The 13,594-nt window shown below is 29.7% G+C and overlaps 1 protein-coding gene across 9 annotated transcripts in view; it reads left to right on the forward strand.

Annotated features, from left to right (window-relative positions):
• LOC129943979 (PDZ and LIM domain protein 4) overlaps positions 1–13,594 on the forward strand; it is a 41,320-nt gene that overhangs the window by 10,740 nt on the left and 16,986 nt on the right. For all 9 annotated transcript variants that reach the window (XM_056053082.1, XM_056053083.1, XM_056053079.1 and 6 more), the window contains exons 2-4: positions 4,537–4,685; positions 4,751–4,855; positions 4,924–5,143. In XM_056053082.1, coding sequence (XP_055909057.1) covers positions 4,537–4,685; positions 4,751–4,855; positions 4,924–5,143 — 474 coding nt within the window. The remainder of the gene's footprint in view (positions 1–4,536; positions 4,686–4,750; positions 4,856–4,923; positions 5,144–13,594) is intronic.

Consider the following 13,594-nt stretch of genomic DNA (forward strand, 5'->3'; position numbering starts at 1 on the left):
ATAAGAAACCATTAAATGGAATGTAATGATTAACCCTGGATAATAGAACCAAATATAGCCTAAAGTCAATTTTGCCTAGAACATCCGTAAAAATAAAACACAAATTTCACCTCTAAATACTTTTAAGTAAAGCTAAATTTAAAATGAACTTATCTGAGCATTTAGAAGTGAAATTTATATACTTTTTTTTAAAACAATACAAACATACCAAGATATTCAAAATATTGTTGTCTCCTTTCATAGTACTGTTCAGAGAACCAAATGAAATCTGATTTGAATATTATTATTATTAAAATTTATTAACTATAAATTAAAATTCACAGGTTAATACATATTGTTAAGAGACTTAGCTGCTGAGGCTTCTGACTCTTTATAAAAACTGAGCTTGTATATTTTTTTTTAATTAATAATGTAAAAAGTAAATAGTATAAATAGTGAGAAATAAATATTTATGTTTTAAAGTTATTTTATAGTTTTAAGAATTATATAGTTAGATTTTAAAGTTGTGTAGGTTTATAAAGTTGTATATTTTTCTGATGTTATTTGGATCGAAGTTTCCTAGTATCTCGGTGGTTGATAGATTTGTATTGTATATAGTTTTAGTTTGTTGGCAGACTTAATGAGATGGTCTCTTATTTTGCTAATTATGACGGTGCTGTTGTTGCATGCAGAACTGCCAAACTGTCCGAACAGATCACAAAGTGGCCTTGTAGTTTTGTTAATATCTCTGCAGTCTTTAAGATCGCAGTAGCTTCAGCGGTGAATACAGAGACAGTATTGTCCAGAATTCCAATGGACAGAAGGGAACCATCTTCGTAGATTGTAGCAAACGAAATTGTTACTGTTCAATTTAATACAAAGTTATTCTGGTTTCCTATAATATCCTTGTTAATTTCGGTTTTGTTCAACATTAAATTTTTTTGTTCAAAATCCACAAATTTTATCAATTTATCTTTCAGAAAAACATCACTTCCAAATATAAATTTGGTAAAATAAACAAAAGTTTGCGATCTTTACTTTAAAAATCTATTTCCCAATATTTTGAAAAATTGACGTAGGATAAGATAGAACTCAGGTGAAGAAATGTTCGCGTACCTTCCTAAAACAGTCTTATCTTAAAAATTACGAAATCTAACTAAAACCTGTTCGTGTACACAAGAATTTCGTACTTTTTGGTAAAAGAGAGCGTTCACGAGATAGTAAAATATTTCCCCAACCTACGAACCTTAGCTCAAGAAATTTGTTTGGGCTGATTTGTGAAAAGTGTCAAATTTGATAGAACTTCAAATAAATTAAATAAATTGCTCTCTTTTGTCGTTACTTATGAAATTTAAAATTCTTTTCCCAAAGAACAGCAACAAGATTGCAATTTTCAAGTTTCAATTTAATCAAGTTTTTTCATAAAAAAGCAATGGACGAGCATGATGTTGCTTGAAGTTCATGTTGTCTTAATTTATCCATTTACAAAATAAAAAATTCTTATCGCGAAATGGAACGATGATGTTTCAAAATTTACATTTTTTTGACAATCAAATTGTTGGAAAAATTTGTTGTTTTTCCGTTCGTTTACTTTTTTGTAGTTTGCCTTTTTGTGAGAGAATTTTACCCCCACTCTTGAAAATATATCTTTTTACAAATTTTAGTGCAGAAAGTAAGCGAACGGACTTAATATATCCTTGTCAATACCCAACCTTACTTGTCAACTTCAGTTTTTTCAGAAGATATGAAAATCTTAAATCTCTTGAGTGAGTAAAAACAAATGACTGAACAAAATCTGCCTTAGCTTACTTTGGAATTGAAGTTGTTCCAACAAAATATTGTTAAAGGAATGAAAATAATGTATCCACATTTAAACTTTAAAACAGCCTGCTATATTAACAATACTGTAACTTTAACACTGTATGTTACTGTTTCTTGATTTAAATGCATACAACTATAAAATTATCTTAAATTCCTATCCTATCCTATCAGCCTACTGAATTTAACCCTTCTTAAAAAATTCACGAAGAAACCGTTTCTGACGTTTAAAAATGTAAATACTGCTCAGTCTACCTTTACTAAAATCTATGCAATTTAAATAATTTTTAAAAATAAAATAGTAAAAATAAGTTAAACAAAGTTTAAAACATGGTTTCGAGATCGTTATAACACCCACAATAATTTTGTTGTTTGGCTTTTATGTAAAAATAAAAAGAATTGTATTTCTATGATACTAAAACAGGAGATATTTTGAGTTGAACAATAAGTTTGTATTTGCCACCAAAAGGAAATATATGGCAAGTATTGCCTTCGTAAAAAAGTTCGAACTCCAGGTTTTAATCAAACATAACATTACAATGGGAGAAAAGTGAAAGCACAAACCTTTGGGTGAATTGAGTTCAAACTTGGATTTTAAAGTTTTAAGCTGATTTGTATTAGTCGTTTTATCGGTTTTAAGACTAAAGGCGTGGTCCTCAGTCGATACACATTTGTTGTTTAGAAAATCGCAAATTCGAATTTTCTCAAAAACAAACCATTAAATTTTTATTAAATTTTCTCTAAAATCTTTTTTCTTAACTTGGCTTCTTTCAATAGAAAAATAATATTTTTGTATTGCTCCAGAAGGGTACCTCCATAGAACCGCTATTTTGGTTTAAAGTTTCCATAAGTTTTCTCAAGAACTTATGACCTGATTTGAATAATTTTTTGTCTGTGCAAGCTATTTTTTTTTTATGAAAAATGTCTGTGTAGTTTTTTGGATTAAAAAAAACATTATTTTTATTTTCAAAATTCTATATCTTGAAAATGGGCCATCATTTTTTTTTTACAAAAAATAACAGTTTAACCCGTATCAACAAGATCTAAGTAACTACATACTAAAAACATTTTAAATCTTATATTTAAAAAATGTACATATATACAAAATTACCACAAAAAAAAACTATTACAAGTTTCGAATTTGTTTTTAACAAATCAAGGTTTTTTGATTGGCGTTTAATTTTTTGCCGACAAACAAAAGAGAGTCTTTGGATGTAGAATAAAGTTGGTGCACTTTATTTACTTTCCATAGGAAGTTATTGTAATGGGTCCGATTTGTCAAATTGAAAATTTTGACATTTCTCGACGTTTTAAAGTCCCTAGAGTCGAAATAAAAGATTTCCGTTTTTTCATAAAAAATAAAATCTACAAAAAATAGTACGCAAATTTGGTAAAAATTGATACGAGTACATAAAGACAAACTTTTAAGCAAGATAAATCGACAGACGGAATGGGAAGTTATCAGTGTGGGTCGCATCCCAGCCTCTTTTTTATTAAAGAAGTACTAAACAAACTAAGGGAAGGTGAGAAACAGATATAAAATCATTTATTTCGTGTTTTCAAGTTGTTAGCACTGGCTTTTGATACCTTTCAAACTGAGTTGTCATTTGAAGTATTATAATATTAGTTGAATGTTTACCGTTAAACGGAGCCACTTTATGTCACACAATGATTATATTCATCATAATCGACCGAATAAAAAAGCAATTGCTGAAACTGTGAGGAAATTTGAAGGATTTTGGAGCGTTACTGCTGTTGAATATATATTGATATTCCGATTTCTCGGATAAGTTTCTTTCACACTTAGTTTTAAGTTTTACGTCAAAAATATCCAAGTTATCAATGTCACAACAGAAGTGTTCTAAGAAAATGCATTCTAAAGGTGAAGTATTTTTGTCTGCTTTTAATTTTTACTATAAATTTTAAGTGAGCCTTTCATAAACATTTCGAGATGTCTACCTTTACTTTAAAACCTAAAAATTTCACTAAGATAGAAAATAGAGAAAATTCAACATAATAAAAAAGTAAGCATAAGCCCAAATGAACCGCTAATATGTAAAATCATTTAACGATAAAAAACTTCAGTGACATTGCATAAAAATATGAATTAGTTAATGACACAATTAAAATAAAGTTAGTGGTTTCATACGCAAAGCCGATGATACATTGTATTTGGGAGGAAATATCATTCACACTCCGTTGGACATAACGGCTTAAATCTTATAATGACGTGAAAGCATTTAGATATAAATTAATTAACTCTCCATAATAATTTAGTATTGCCGCCCACGTCAGTGATTTTCGTTATTTTGACAATCAATATATAACCTGATATAATTCCAGATGCTAATGCATATTCTATTTATATTTTTAATTGTGAACAAACAAAAAGTCCGACTGAAATAAATTCTAATTGGCCACGAACGATATTTTAGCTGTTGGCACTTTTATATACTATATACGAGTATGTATTCTGAGAGTTTTATTTTTGGAATAAAAATATAAATTTTGTTTCGAAAAACACCACATTACAAAAAAATGCAATGCAATTATATTTTTTTTCTTCATCTAAAATTATTTTGGCATCAAATTGTGTCACAATAAATTACCATAATTTAATAGTGTTGAATTCTTGACATTTCCGACATGTCCTTAAGAATTCTTTTCTGAAAGATTATGCATATGTAAATTATTATGTAAGCTAATCAGTTATTTTTTCTTTTTATTTCAAATTTAAAGGTTCAATTAGGTAGTCCAGCGTATGGAGAAGTTCTTCGAGGAGATATTGTTACTAAAATTGGAGAGTATGATTCGCGGGATATACGTCACTCAGATGCTCAAATGCTTTTTCGCACAGCCGGAAATGAAATCAGAATAGTTGTGTCAAGGTGAGGGTTTTGAAAATTGTATGTATTTCTCTATAATCTAATTTTCTCTTTTCTGCTTTCTTCAGGGATAGCAAAATTGCCTATACACAGGGCTTGAGTAATGAATCTTCAAGATGTAATTCTACCATCCCACCTGTTAGCCCTGTCAACACCGGAAATACCCCTCATAGGTAAGAACTTTGCTTAAAGTGTGATCTAGAAAATAATAAAAATGTAAATGTTTTGTTTGTGTATATAGGGGACCATCACCATTTCTGCCAGGACCTGGTCAATATGATAGGGCAATGCACTCACCAGTGAACACTCTGCCACATACAGTATTTCCAAATTTGAATGAATCTGGTGGATATGTTCCACCATATCGTCCAGATTCGTCAGCATCACAAAGATTTAGTCCAATGCCAACTAGAGACCATCAACAGGAAGTTCAAGAAGAACAAGCAGCTATTGTAAATCAGGTAAGCTAGTGGCACTTTACAAAATATTTGAATTTGACCAATCTGTTAGTGGGACAGATTTTAAAACTGTAACGGTTTATTTATGTTAAAAAATATTGCATAGTTTTTGGCCCGAATGTTTTATATTGACTCCCCGTTGTATGTTTTGATTCAAAAACAACTTAATATTTGAAGGTTTTTTTGGATGAGTGTAAGCAAAGACTTTACATAAACATATGACAACTTTCTTTAAGCAGCACCCTATTTACTTTATCTGAAAAAAAGGGTGATCAAATTTTAGGTTCCGATGTTGATTTTGAATAAAACATAAATTATTTTGGAATTTTTGATGTATCGAACAAAATATTGTGCAAATGACCCCCGCGACCTCACAAAATACGACCAGCCCATAAACTGCATCAAACACACACACTCTCAGATTATCATTCGCCAAAATGCGCAATTCTGCTTATTGACGAATTTACTGAGGTGATAATGTGCCTCATCACTAAATATGAATTTCTTCGAAAAATGTTCATCTAATCTTGCCATTTCTTGCCACCATTCTGACCATTGACGACGCTTTAAATGTTCAAGAAACTTTTGGTCTTAAGTCAACTGCATGAAATGCAGAAACAAACTTCACGCTTAGGTGTGGTTCACATTCAACATCGGCCTTTAAAATGTAACCACAAATTAATTGGAGTAAAATGTATCACACGCATAGGATCCTAACTGAATGTTGAACTGTTTTTAAAGCAGGCCAAAGTCTCAATGTGAAATTATAACCAGGGCCCAATTTAGAGGTACAGAGGCCTCGGGGCAATAATGTAGAGGAGGCCCCCTCACCCCAAATTACTTTCAAAATAAAGTAAACCATTTTTTTCACTTGAGTTTTTCAATAAGCAATTTATTGTGAAACCAAGTAGATTCCTTTAGTATTGAACAAACACATATACAAAATATAAACGGAAAAAAGAATTATCTGAAATTAAATTTTAGCGTTAGAGAACGGAACTTTTCGAGCTTTTTTCGTCGAAAAATCGTTGATGATTTTGTTGAAATCCTGTTCTCGGAGTAAATCGCTTTCAATGCTCAGGAGAGAAAGCTTCCATTGACGGTTTTGTCAATCGTGGTTCGAAGGCTATTTTTATAAGTTTCATTTTTGAAAATGAGAGCTCTCCAGTGCAACTTGCTACCATCAAAACAATGCAATTTCGATTTTTGGAAATGTAGCACTGAAATTTTGATTTTTGACAATTTGGCAGTAAAATAGTTCCGGCGATTGATCTGTTCCATAGTCCTTTTCCTTTTTGTATGAGTCAATCAAAGACACAAATTAAACCAACTCAATACCAAGACTAGGCTCTAAATCATCTGGATACGCTTTTACCAATGACTCTGTTGTAGGGTGCAAATTTTCAGCATCCATATTCTCGATGTGATTCAGGAATCCAAATCTCGAACGTGCAGCTTTAAAGGCATGCAATCTTTCAGTACGAAAAACGTATAACTGGTCAATAACTGGGGTGAAGGCGGATACTTTGTATTTTTCCTTGGGTGACAGATTTGCATCTTGTGCTTTCACGTAATCCAGCGGATAAGCTCATATTCGTTCTGGTGCGGGTGCGTGATTGTACATATTCATCAGTATGGGATATTTTTTTTGGCTGCTTCCTCGTATTTATCAAAATCATTTCGTTTGGATTCCACGAATGATTTCAATGATTCTAAAGAACGCATTGCCTATTCAAGAATAGTTTTCGGGTCTTGCAACATCTTGTTTGTAGCGTTGAATCACTCCAAGATATCGTTCCAAAATGTTGGAAACAAAGCGGTTTCGAGACCACTCATTTTCTGTAGAAGTTGCGTTGCTTCATAACTCACTATGTCTTTTTGTTCTTTATTGGAGGATATTTTGGTTAGATCTTCTTCGATTTCCGAATAGCCATTGACTAAGGCTTTCGTATATATATTTTTTTTCAAGACTAAAAACTGTCCGTGAGTGAGGAAATATATGTATATCAATGATTTCTGTTATTTAAGATTAATGTAATTAAATAATCATGTATGAACAAAGTACTACGTGAAGATGTTTACTAATTTCAATTTGAAAAAAAAAAAAACAATATTAAAGTCTCTATTGTGGGGCCCCGGGGCTTCTGCTCCTGTTGCCCTCCCTTAATCCGGCCCTGATTATAACTTGTGGTTTTTGAACCAGTTGTATGTTCTAAAAATTTTTAGATAAAACTGTGCCAAAAACCTTTCCAAGAATTACTAGTATTTTTTTTAAATATGTACAAATATCAGTTAGGCCAATTTTCACCTAGAGTAACCCTTATTACAAATAGTTTTGATTTTTTGAAAAAAAAAAACAAGTCTCTGTATTTATGTAAAATCGGGATAGTCGACAGAAAATTTGCCTAAATTAAAAAATATCTTGCCATGAATTTAAGAAAAATAGACTTAAATAACTTTTCGAACGTTCGTCATTGATTTTTGTCAACCACACGATAACTTTTCTTTCCCCATCATTGGCGGTTGTGAGAACATTTTTCAGTGAATTAGTTTAATAATTTTTAATGTTTTGATGTACACATTTATTTGTTAAATGTATTTTCATATCACATACATTTTAATTTGAATTTGTTAAAATCGATTTAAAAATTTCAATGTCAAGTTTTTGTGTCGTGCACTTTGAGTCTTCAAAAAAAAAAGAAAAAACTAAAGTAATGTCTCATGCACATAAACTTAATTTTTTTTACAGGCATAAATTCCTAGAATCCATTACCAATTATTGGCAAATGCAATTTTTAACTGAATTAAAGATGAATTATAAGCACATGCATTGGTCTCGATCAAAAATTCGGAGGATTACTGACTGAATTTAATAAAATAATATTTTTGAATTAACACAAAAAAAAGAAGAAAAACTGAATAAATAAAAATAATTATTTTGGGTTGAAATATTTGATCCTAAAATATGTTTTCAAATATTTAATTAAATTAGTAGTTTCTCTTTTTTGTTTCATGTTCCATCTATGTATGTGTGTTTATAGTGTTTTTACATGTTATTTGTACATCATATTCCATTCTTTCAATTTAAAATAAAATATTAAAATATAAAATGAACGATTAGAAAATATCAGACACTAAATATATTTTTAGATGGTCAAATATTACACAATATTTATTTCTGCTCGGAATTTTTCGAAAATACCACAATGTCAAATTCTGATTATAGTTCAAATGATGAAAGACACTTAACTTAAGGTAAAGGATTTTATCTAAAATCAATCAAGTGAATGATAAATGGTGTGTCCGAAAAAAAACATACACGTTTTTAATAAAAGATACAAAAATATGATTATCAACAGTAACAATATGAGTCACCTAAATAAGCAAAACAGTTTCTAACAAAGACAAAATAAGCCTCAGTTAATTGATTTCAAATGAGGGAAATATATATACATCTGTATCCTTTTTATGTCAATTAAATTATGTTATTAAATTTGTAATGATGAATTTTATTTCAAAAACAGAAAAGATAATCTTTTTCGTATTGAAGCTGATTCTGTGATAATATGAAAACCAAATTACTTGGTTTTGGAAAATAAAGCTAATGTTCCTGACATATGATCTCGATGCGGTAAAACACAAACTGGGTCTTTTAATTAGGCTAAATATGCGATGTTAACTATTCAATAGTTTACAAAATTATGTGCATTTTAATTTTCAAATTGAATTTTGAGTTTCTAGTAAATTGTAAAGAGCTAGTATGAAATTTAGAAAATGATTGACCTTAAGGTGTTTTAAAATCTGATAAATATTTTTCATAGGTCTAACTCCAGTTCAGTCTTCTGTATCTTTAATTTAGAAGAATAAACAGTCGCAAACGTTTTGTATATATAACGTACAAAATTCATTGGTTTTCGACAAAAGTAGTGGGTTCAATTATGTAACACGCCTTTCCATGAAATAGCAATTTATTTTTACCCACGAATTTATTAAAAATTAAAAAAACTATGTAAGTTAATTGTAAACATACCAATATTACATAATTACAATATTAAATAAATATAAAAATATGATTTCAATCAATTAAGGATTTTAAATTTAAACAATTTCGTACAATATAATTATTTATACAAGAAATAAAAGTTATTTTTATAACATTTAATTTAAATATGAAAATAGCTACTTTAACTTTAGATAATGACACAATTCCATATGTCTTCTAAGTTTCAGAAATTTTAAATAAATTGGTCTGTTCCCCAAATTTAGACTTTTTTACTTCTATTTTTCACAAACTGACACTTTTTAAGCCTGTTCAGATGCTTGCCCTTATTATTTATATTTTTAGTTCGAAAAAGTCGAACAGTCAAAATTCAATCAAAAATTAAAGATTGAGGTGATTTCGATAGAGATATTCGGGACGTTAAATAAAGTAAGGTATAGGATATTATTTATTGTAAATAAAATGTTAATTAGATTTTTTATAAAAATTGTACCGCATATTGAAAACGTCCTTTTTTGCCATATATCTTTATTCTGAAGGTTATTAGTTTTTTTGTTCGTAAAATATTCGAGTTGAACATCTTGATATGATTATCTGTAAAAAATGTATTTAAAGTCGACTGGTTCTTCAGATATGGAGGACGAAAAATGATTTCCGAAAGTAAGGACGTAAACACTGACATCTCTCTTTTAAAACAAATTAATACGAGAAACTGAGAAAATAAGTACTTGTTTAAATTTACCCATATTGACCTTAATTCCTGTAGGCTTGTATATTAAATTAAAAAAAAATGCTAATTGGAAATTGGTCTTGAAACATCAATACAAATTATGCAGGAAGTTTAAATGTAGTTACGTTGACTGCCATGTGACCCACCGGTGGGCCACGCAAAAGTTTCTCAGGAGGCCATGTAAACCACCAATGGGTCATAGTTAGTATATTTTTTCATCAATGCTTTTTATGTGGCTTGCGATTAAGATTCATTTTTTTCTTCTTTGGCACCTAGATAAAAGTCCGTTCCTGATAGTACAAAAAAAAATTTGTATTTGTTTATCAAAATTCAGGATTTTATTAGCCTATTTCCAGCTAAGTTTTTTTGCTTTAAGCCTAGTACGCTGCTGATGCGAAACGAAATTTTTCGGTGGTCTCCAAGTGTAGAGCGAAATTAAAACGAAAACCACAACGGAAAAATATTTGTGTAGAGTTCTGTCAGCTGTGGAAAACAAAAAACAAAAACACCGAAAGTCACGAGTAAACAATTTTCAATTTTGATTTGTAAACAATTTTTTCCAATAAATAAATTAAACGTCAAAATTTCGCAAGCAATTAATATACCGGGCAATTAAATTGAGAACGAAAAGAGTGGAGAATTGTACTAAAAAATCTAGTACAGCTATCCACTAAAATGACACATTTCGTTGTTCAGCAGCGTACTGAAAAACGAAAAGCACAGCGAAATTTTTCGTTTATGATTTCGTCATGTCATTTTTGTATGGGAAATTTCGTTTCGCATCAGCAGCGTACTAGGCTTTAAGCTAAATTTTTTATACAAAATTAAATTACAATAATAAGTTAACTTAAAAAAAAATAATAATAAAAGAAATCTAATGTTTTTATTGAAACATTCCATGCAGAAAGTTGGGTTTCCCTCACACGTACTGCAATATGTGGAGACGTATGTTTGGGTTTTTTTGACGCAACAGCTCTACATTCTGTTTTACTGAGCTCGTTGTAACAGGTCAAGCATTTGTTGGTTTTTCGGTTGGTTCTGTCAACCGTTTCGAATTCCTTCAGATGAACCCCTACGCCACAAAGACTTTCACAAATGGCTTGTCTAAAAGGGGGGCCAATTTGTATGTTCTTGTACTTTTTGTAAACAACCAAAGCATTAACAACAGCTGTCGAAAGTAAAAACTCGAACGCAATCAGCGAATTCTTTTTCGCAATGGTGTAGCCTTTTGATCAGACACATCGATGCCTTGTTTAGCTTGGTTGTACTCAAGAATAACTTCAGGCTTTGTTGAACGTTCTTCCAGGCCGTGTTTTGTGCTCAACATCAAAACATTGCGTTAATCTTTCCATTTGGAAACAATCACAGTTAGCTACAACAACATCTTTTGGATTTCTAGCTTTATTTTTTCGAAGAGTTCCAATAAGATGCGTTTTACGACTGAGCAACAATTTTGCAAGGGATACCAAGGTACATAACCATGATTAGAAACTTTTTTGTTTCCGATAAAAATCTAAAAAAAATGATAATGAAAATTAGATGAAAGAAAAACAAACGAGAAAAAGATGTGCCCCACCGGTGGGTCACGTGGCACTAGACACAAACATTTAACACAAGGGGCCATGTTGCCCACCAGTCACTCAGAGAAAAAAATAGTTATGCCAAAATTTTATACTTTGTCTCAAGAAAATATGTAGGTTAAAATCTGACCAACAACTTTTTATTTTAACTTAAGAGAGTAAAGTGTTATTTAAGTCTTGAATACTTTTATTTTAAAACCAAAAATAAAGTTCTCAAAATTTAATAACTTTTATATTTAAAACAATAACATTATTTTCAAACACGAAGAATAAACATTGTTGTGCCAAAAATTAATGTTATCGGTATCGTTACGTTTAAAAACGTATGTTGTTGTCGTAAGAACCATTTCTTTCAGAATAGTCAAGAACTTCAATTCTTGCCCCAAGGACCTATAAAATTGTCTCAAAACCTCAAAATATTAAATACTCACCTAAAACCAAAATTATTTAGTCTAAAAACAAGCCCATAAGTAAGAAGAAATCCTATCCTGAAGCAGTTGCTGCAATTGGTCTTGGAGGAATAATGTTAAACACAAATTTACGGTTAATGTAAAAGGTATATTATTTATTTTCAATATATTGTTTTTTTTTTTTTTTAATTTTATTTACATATTAGAGGTTTATGGTACATGGTATTTAAACATTTTAATTAAAATAATAGATAAACAAAAATAATAAACATAAAAATTAAATCCATTATACATAAGACTTAAAAACGAACAACAGTTTCCATATTGTTCAAGACCACGTGGTCCCACTTTTAAAACACATACAAAATACTTACAACTTGAAACTTAAGACACAATTTTAAAACAAAACACACAGAGAAAAGTTTAAAACAAATACAAAACCTTTTGGAACTCTGTTGATTTTTTTCCTGTACGGTGGAAGTTAACGTGTTAAAATGCTGATATATTTATAATCTGCATTTTATATTATCTATCTAAAAAAAATATATAGCAATTACTAGAAATTTTCTAAAGTTTCGAAATAGCAAAACATTGCGTTTCTGGCAACGCGACGGACGTTTTCAGTCTGACTTTTTTTTCAGAAACTTCACTGTCAGAAAAAATTCAGCAAGCTATATGACAAAATCTGTGAAATGCCTTAACTTGTTACAGCTACTTTCGTATCAAGAGTGTATTGACTTTATAGGTCGAAAAAAAATAGTCTATACTTACATACATACATAAAAAGCTAAACTTTAGTTTGACTTTAGGTATTAAACGTTAAGCTGTGACAGAGCCTGAACTGTCAAACAAAATATTGTTTTCCGTTTTTACTTTTACCTCTGAACCTTCAGAGCTTCAAATTGGTGTTTCTTTGTTTTTGTTCTGAATGTGTTTATTCAGAGCGGGTTCCTCGAGCTCAGAACGAGTTGACTACTGAAAACAAGTATTTGGAAGGTACTGTTTTATTATAATTTAATAATTTCGTTTTCAATTTTTATTAAAGTTTTGAATCCTATTTCTTATTTTTAAAGAAGAAAATGACAAGAAAATTGATATTTAATAGTGACAGCCATTGGTTATGGTTAGGCGTGTTTCAAAAATAATTCTGAGCCAAACATTACTTAAATTCTAGTTTTGGCATTCTTAGCTAAATCTAGTTACATACATATACAAAAAATTAATTAAAATACAAACTTTCCGTTCATAATTTCGGAAATATTTTAATGTCTTAATTCTGAACTGATATTCCAATTTAGTTTTTGTTTTGAAAATTTGTATGAGTATGTATTTAATAAAGTATGTTTATGAATACAAAATTTAAAAAAAATGTTAGCCTTCAAATTTACGAAAACAAATAGAAACAACAAAATATGTAAATTGTTTTTCTTTTCTTAATTATTGTTTAGTGATTAAAAAATAAGGTTAAAAGAATCAATTAAATGAAAAAATTTGTAGCCATCATAAAACTATGACAGCTTTGAAAATGTTTGGCCTATTTACATAAATATTATTTGATTTGCGTAAATGTATTAACTAAAAATATTATTACTCTGAGAGATTAATAATTTCATATTTAAAATTATTCAATCATCATTAATTTAGTTGAAACTACACAAAAATTAGAGCATGTAACACACATTTGTGCCGATTCATCATTCTTTTTATATGAAAGTTGACAAAACAAAAAATAAT

This window comes from Eupeodes corollae, chromosome 2 (assembly GCF_945859685.1).
Source record: "Eupeodes corollae chromosome 2, idEupCoro1.1, whole genome shotgun sequence".
NCBI lineage: Eukaryota > Metazoa > Arthropoda > Insecta > Diptera > Syrphidae > Eupeodes > Eupeodes corollae.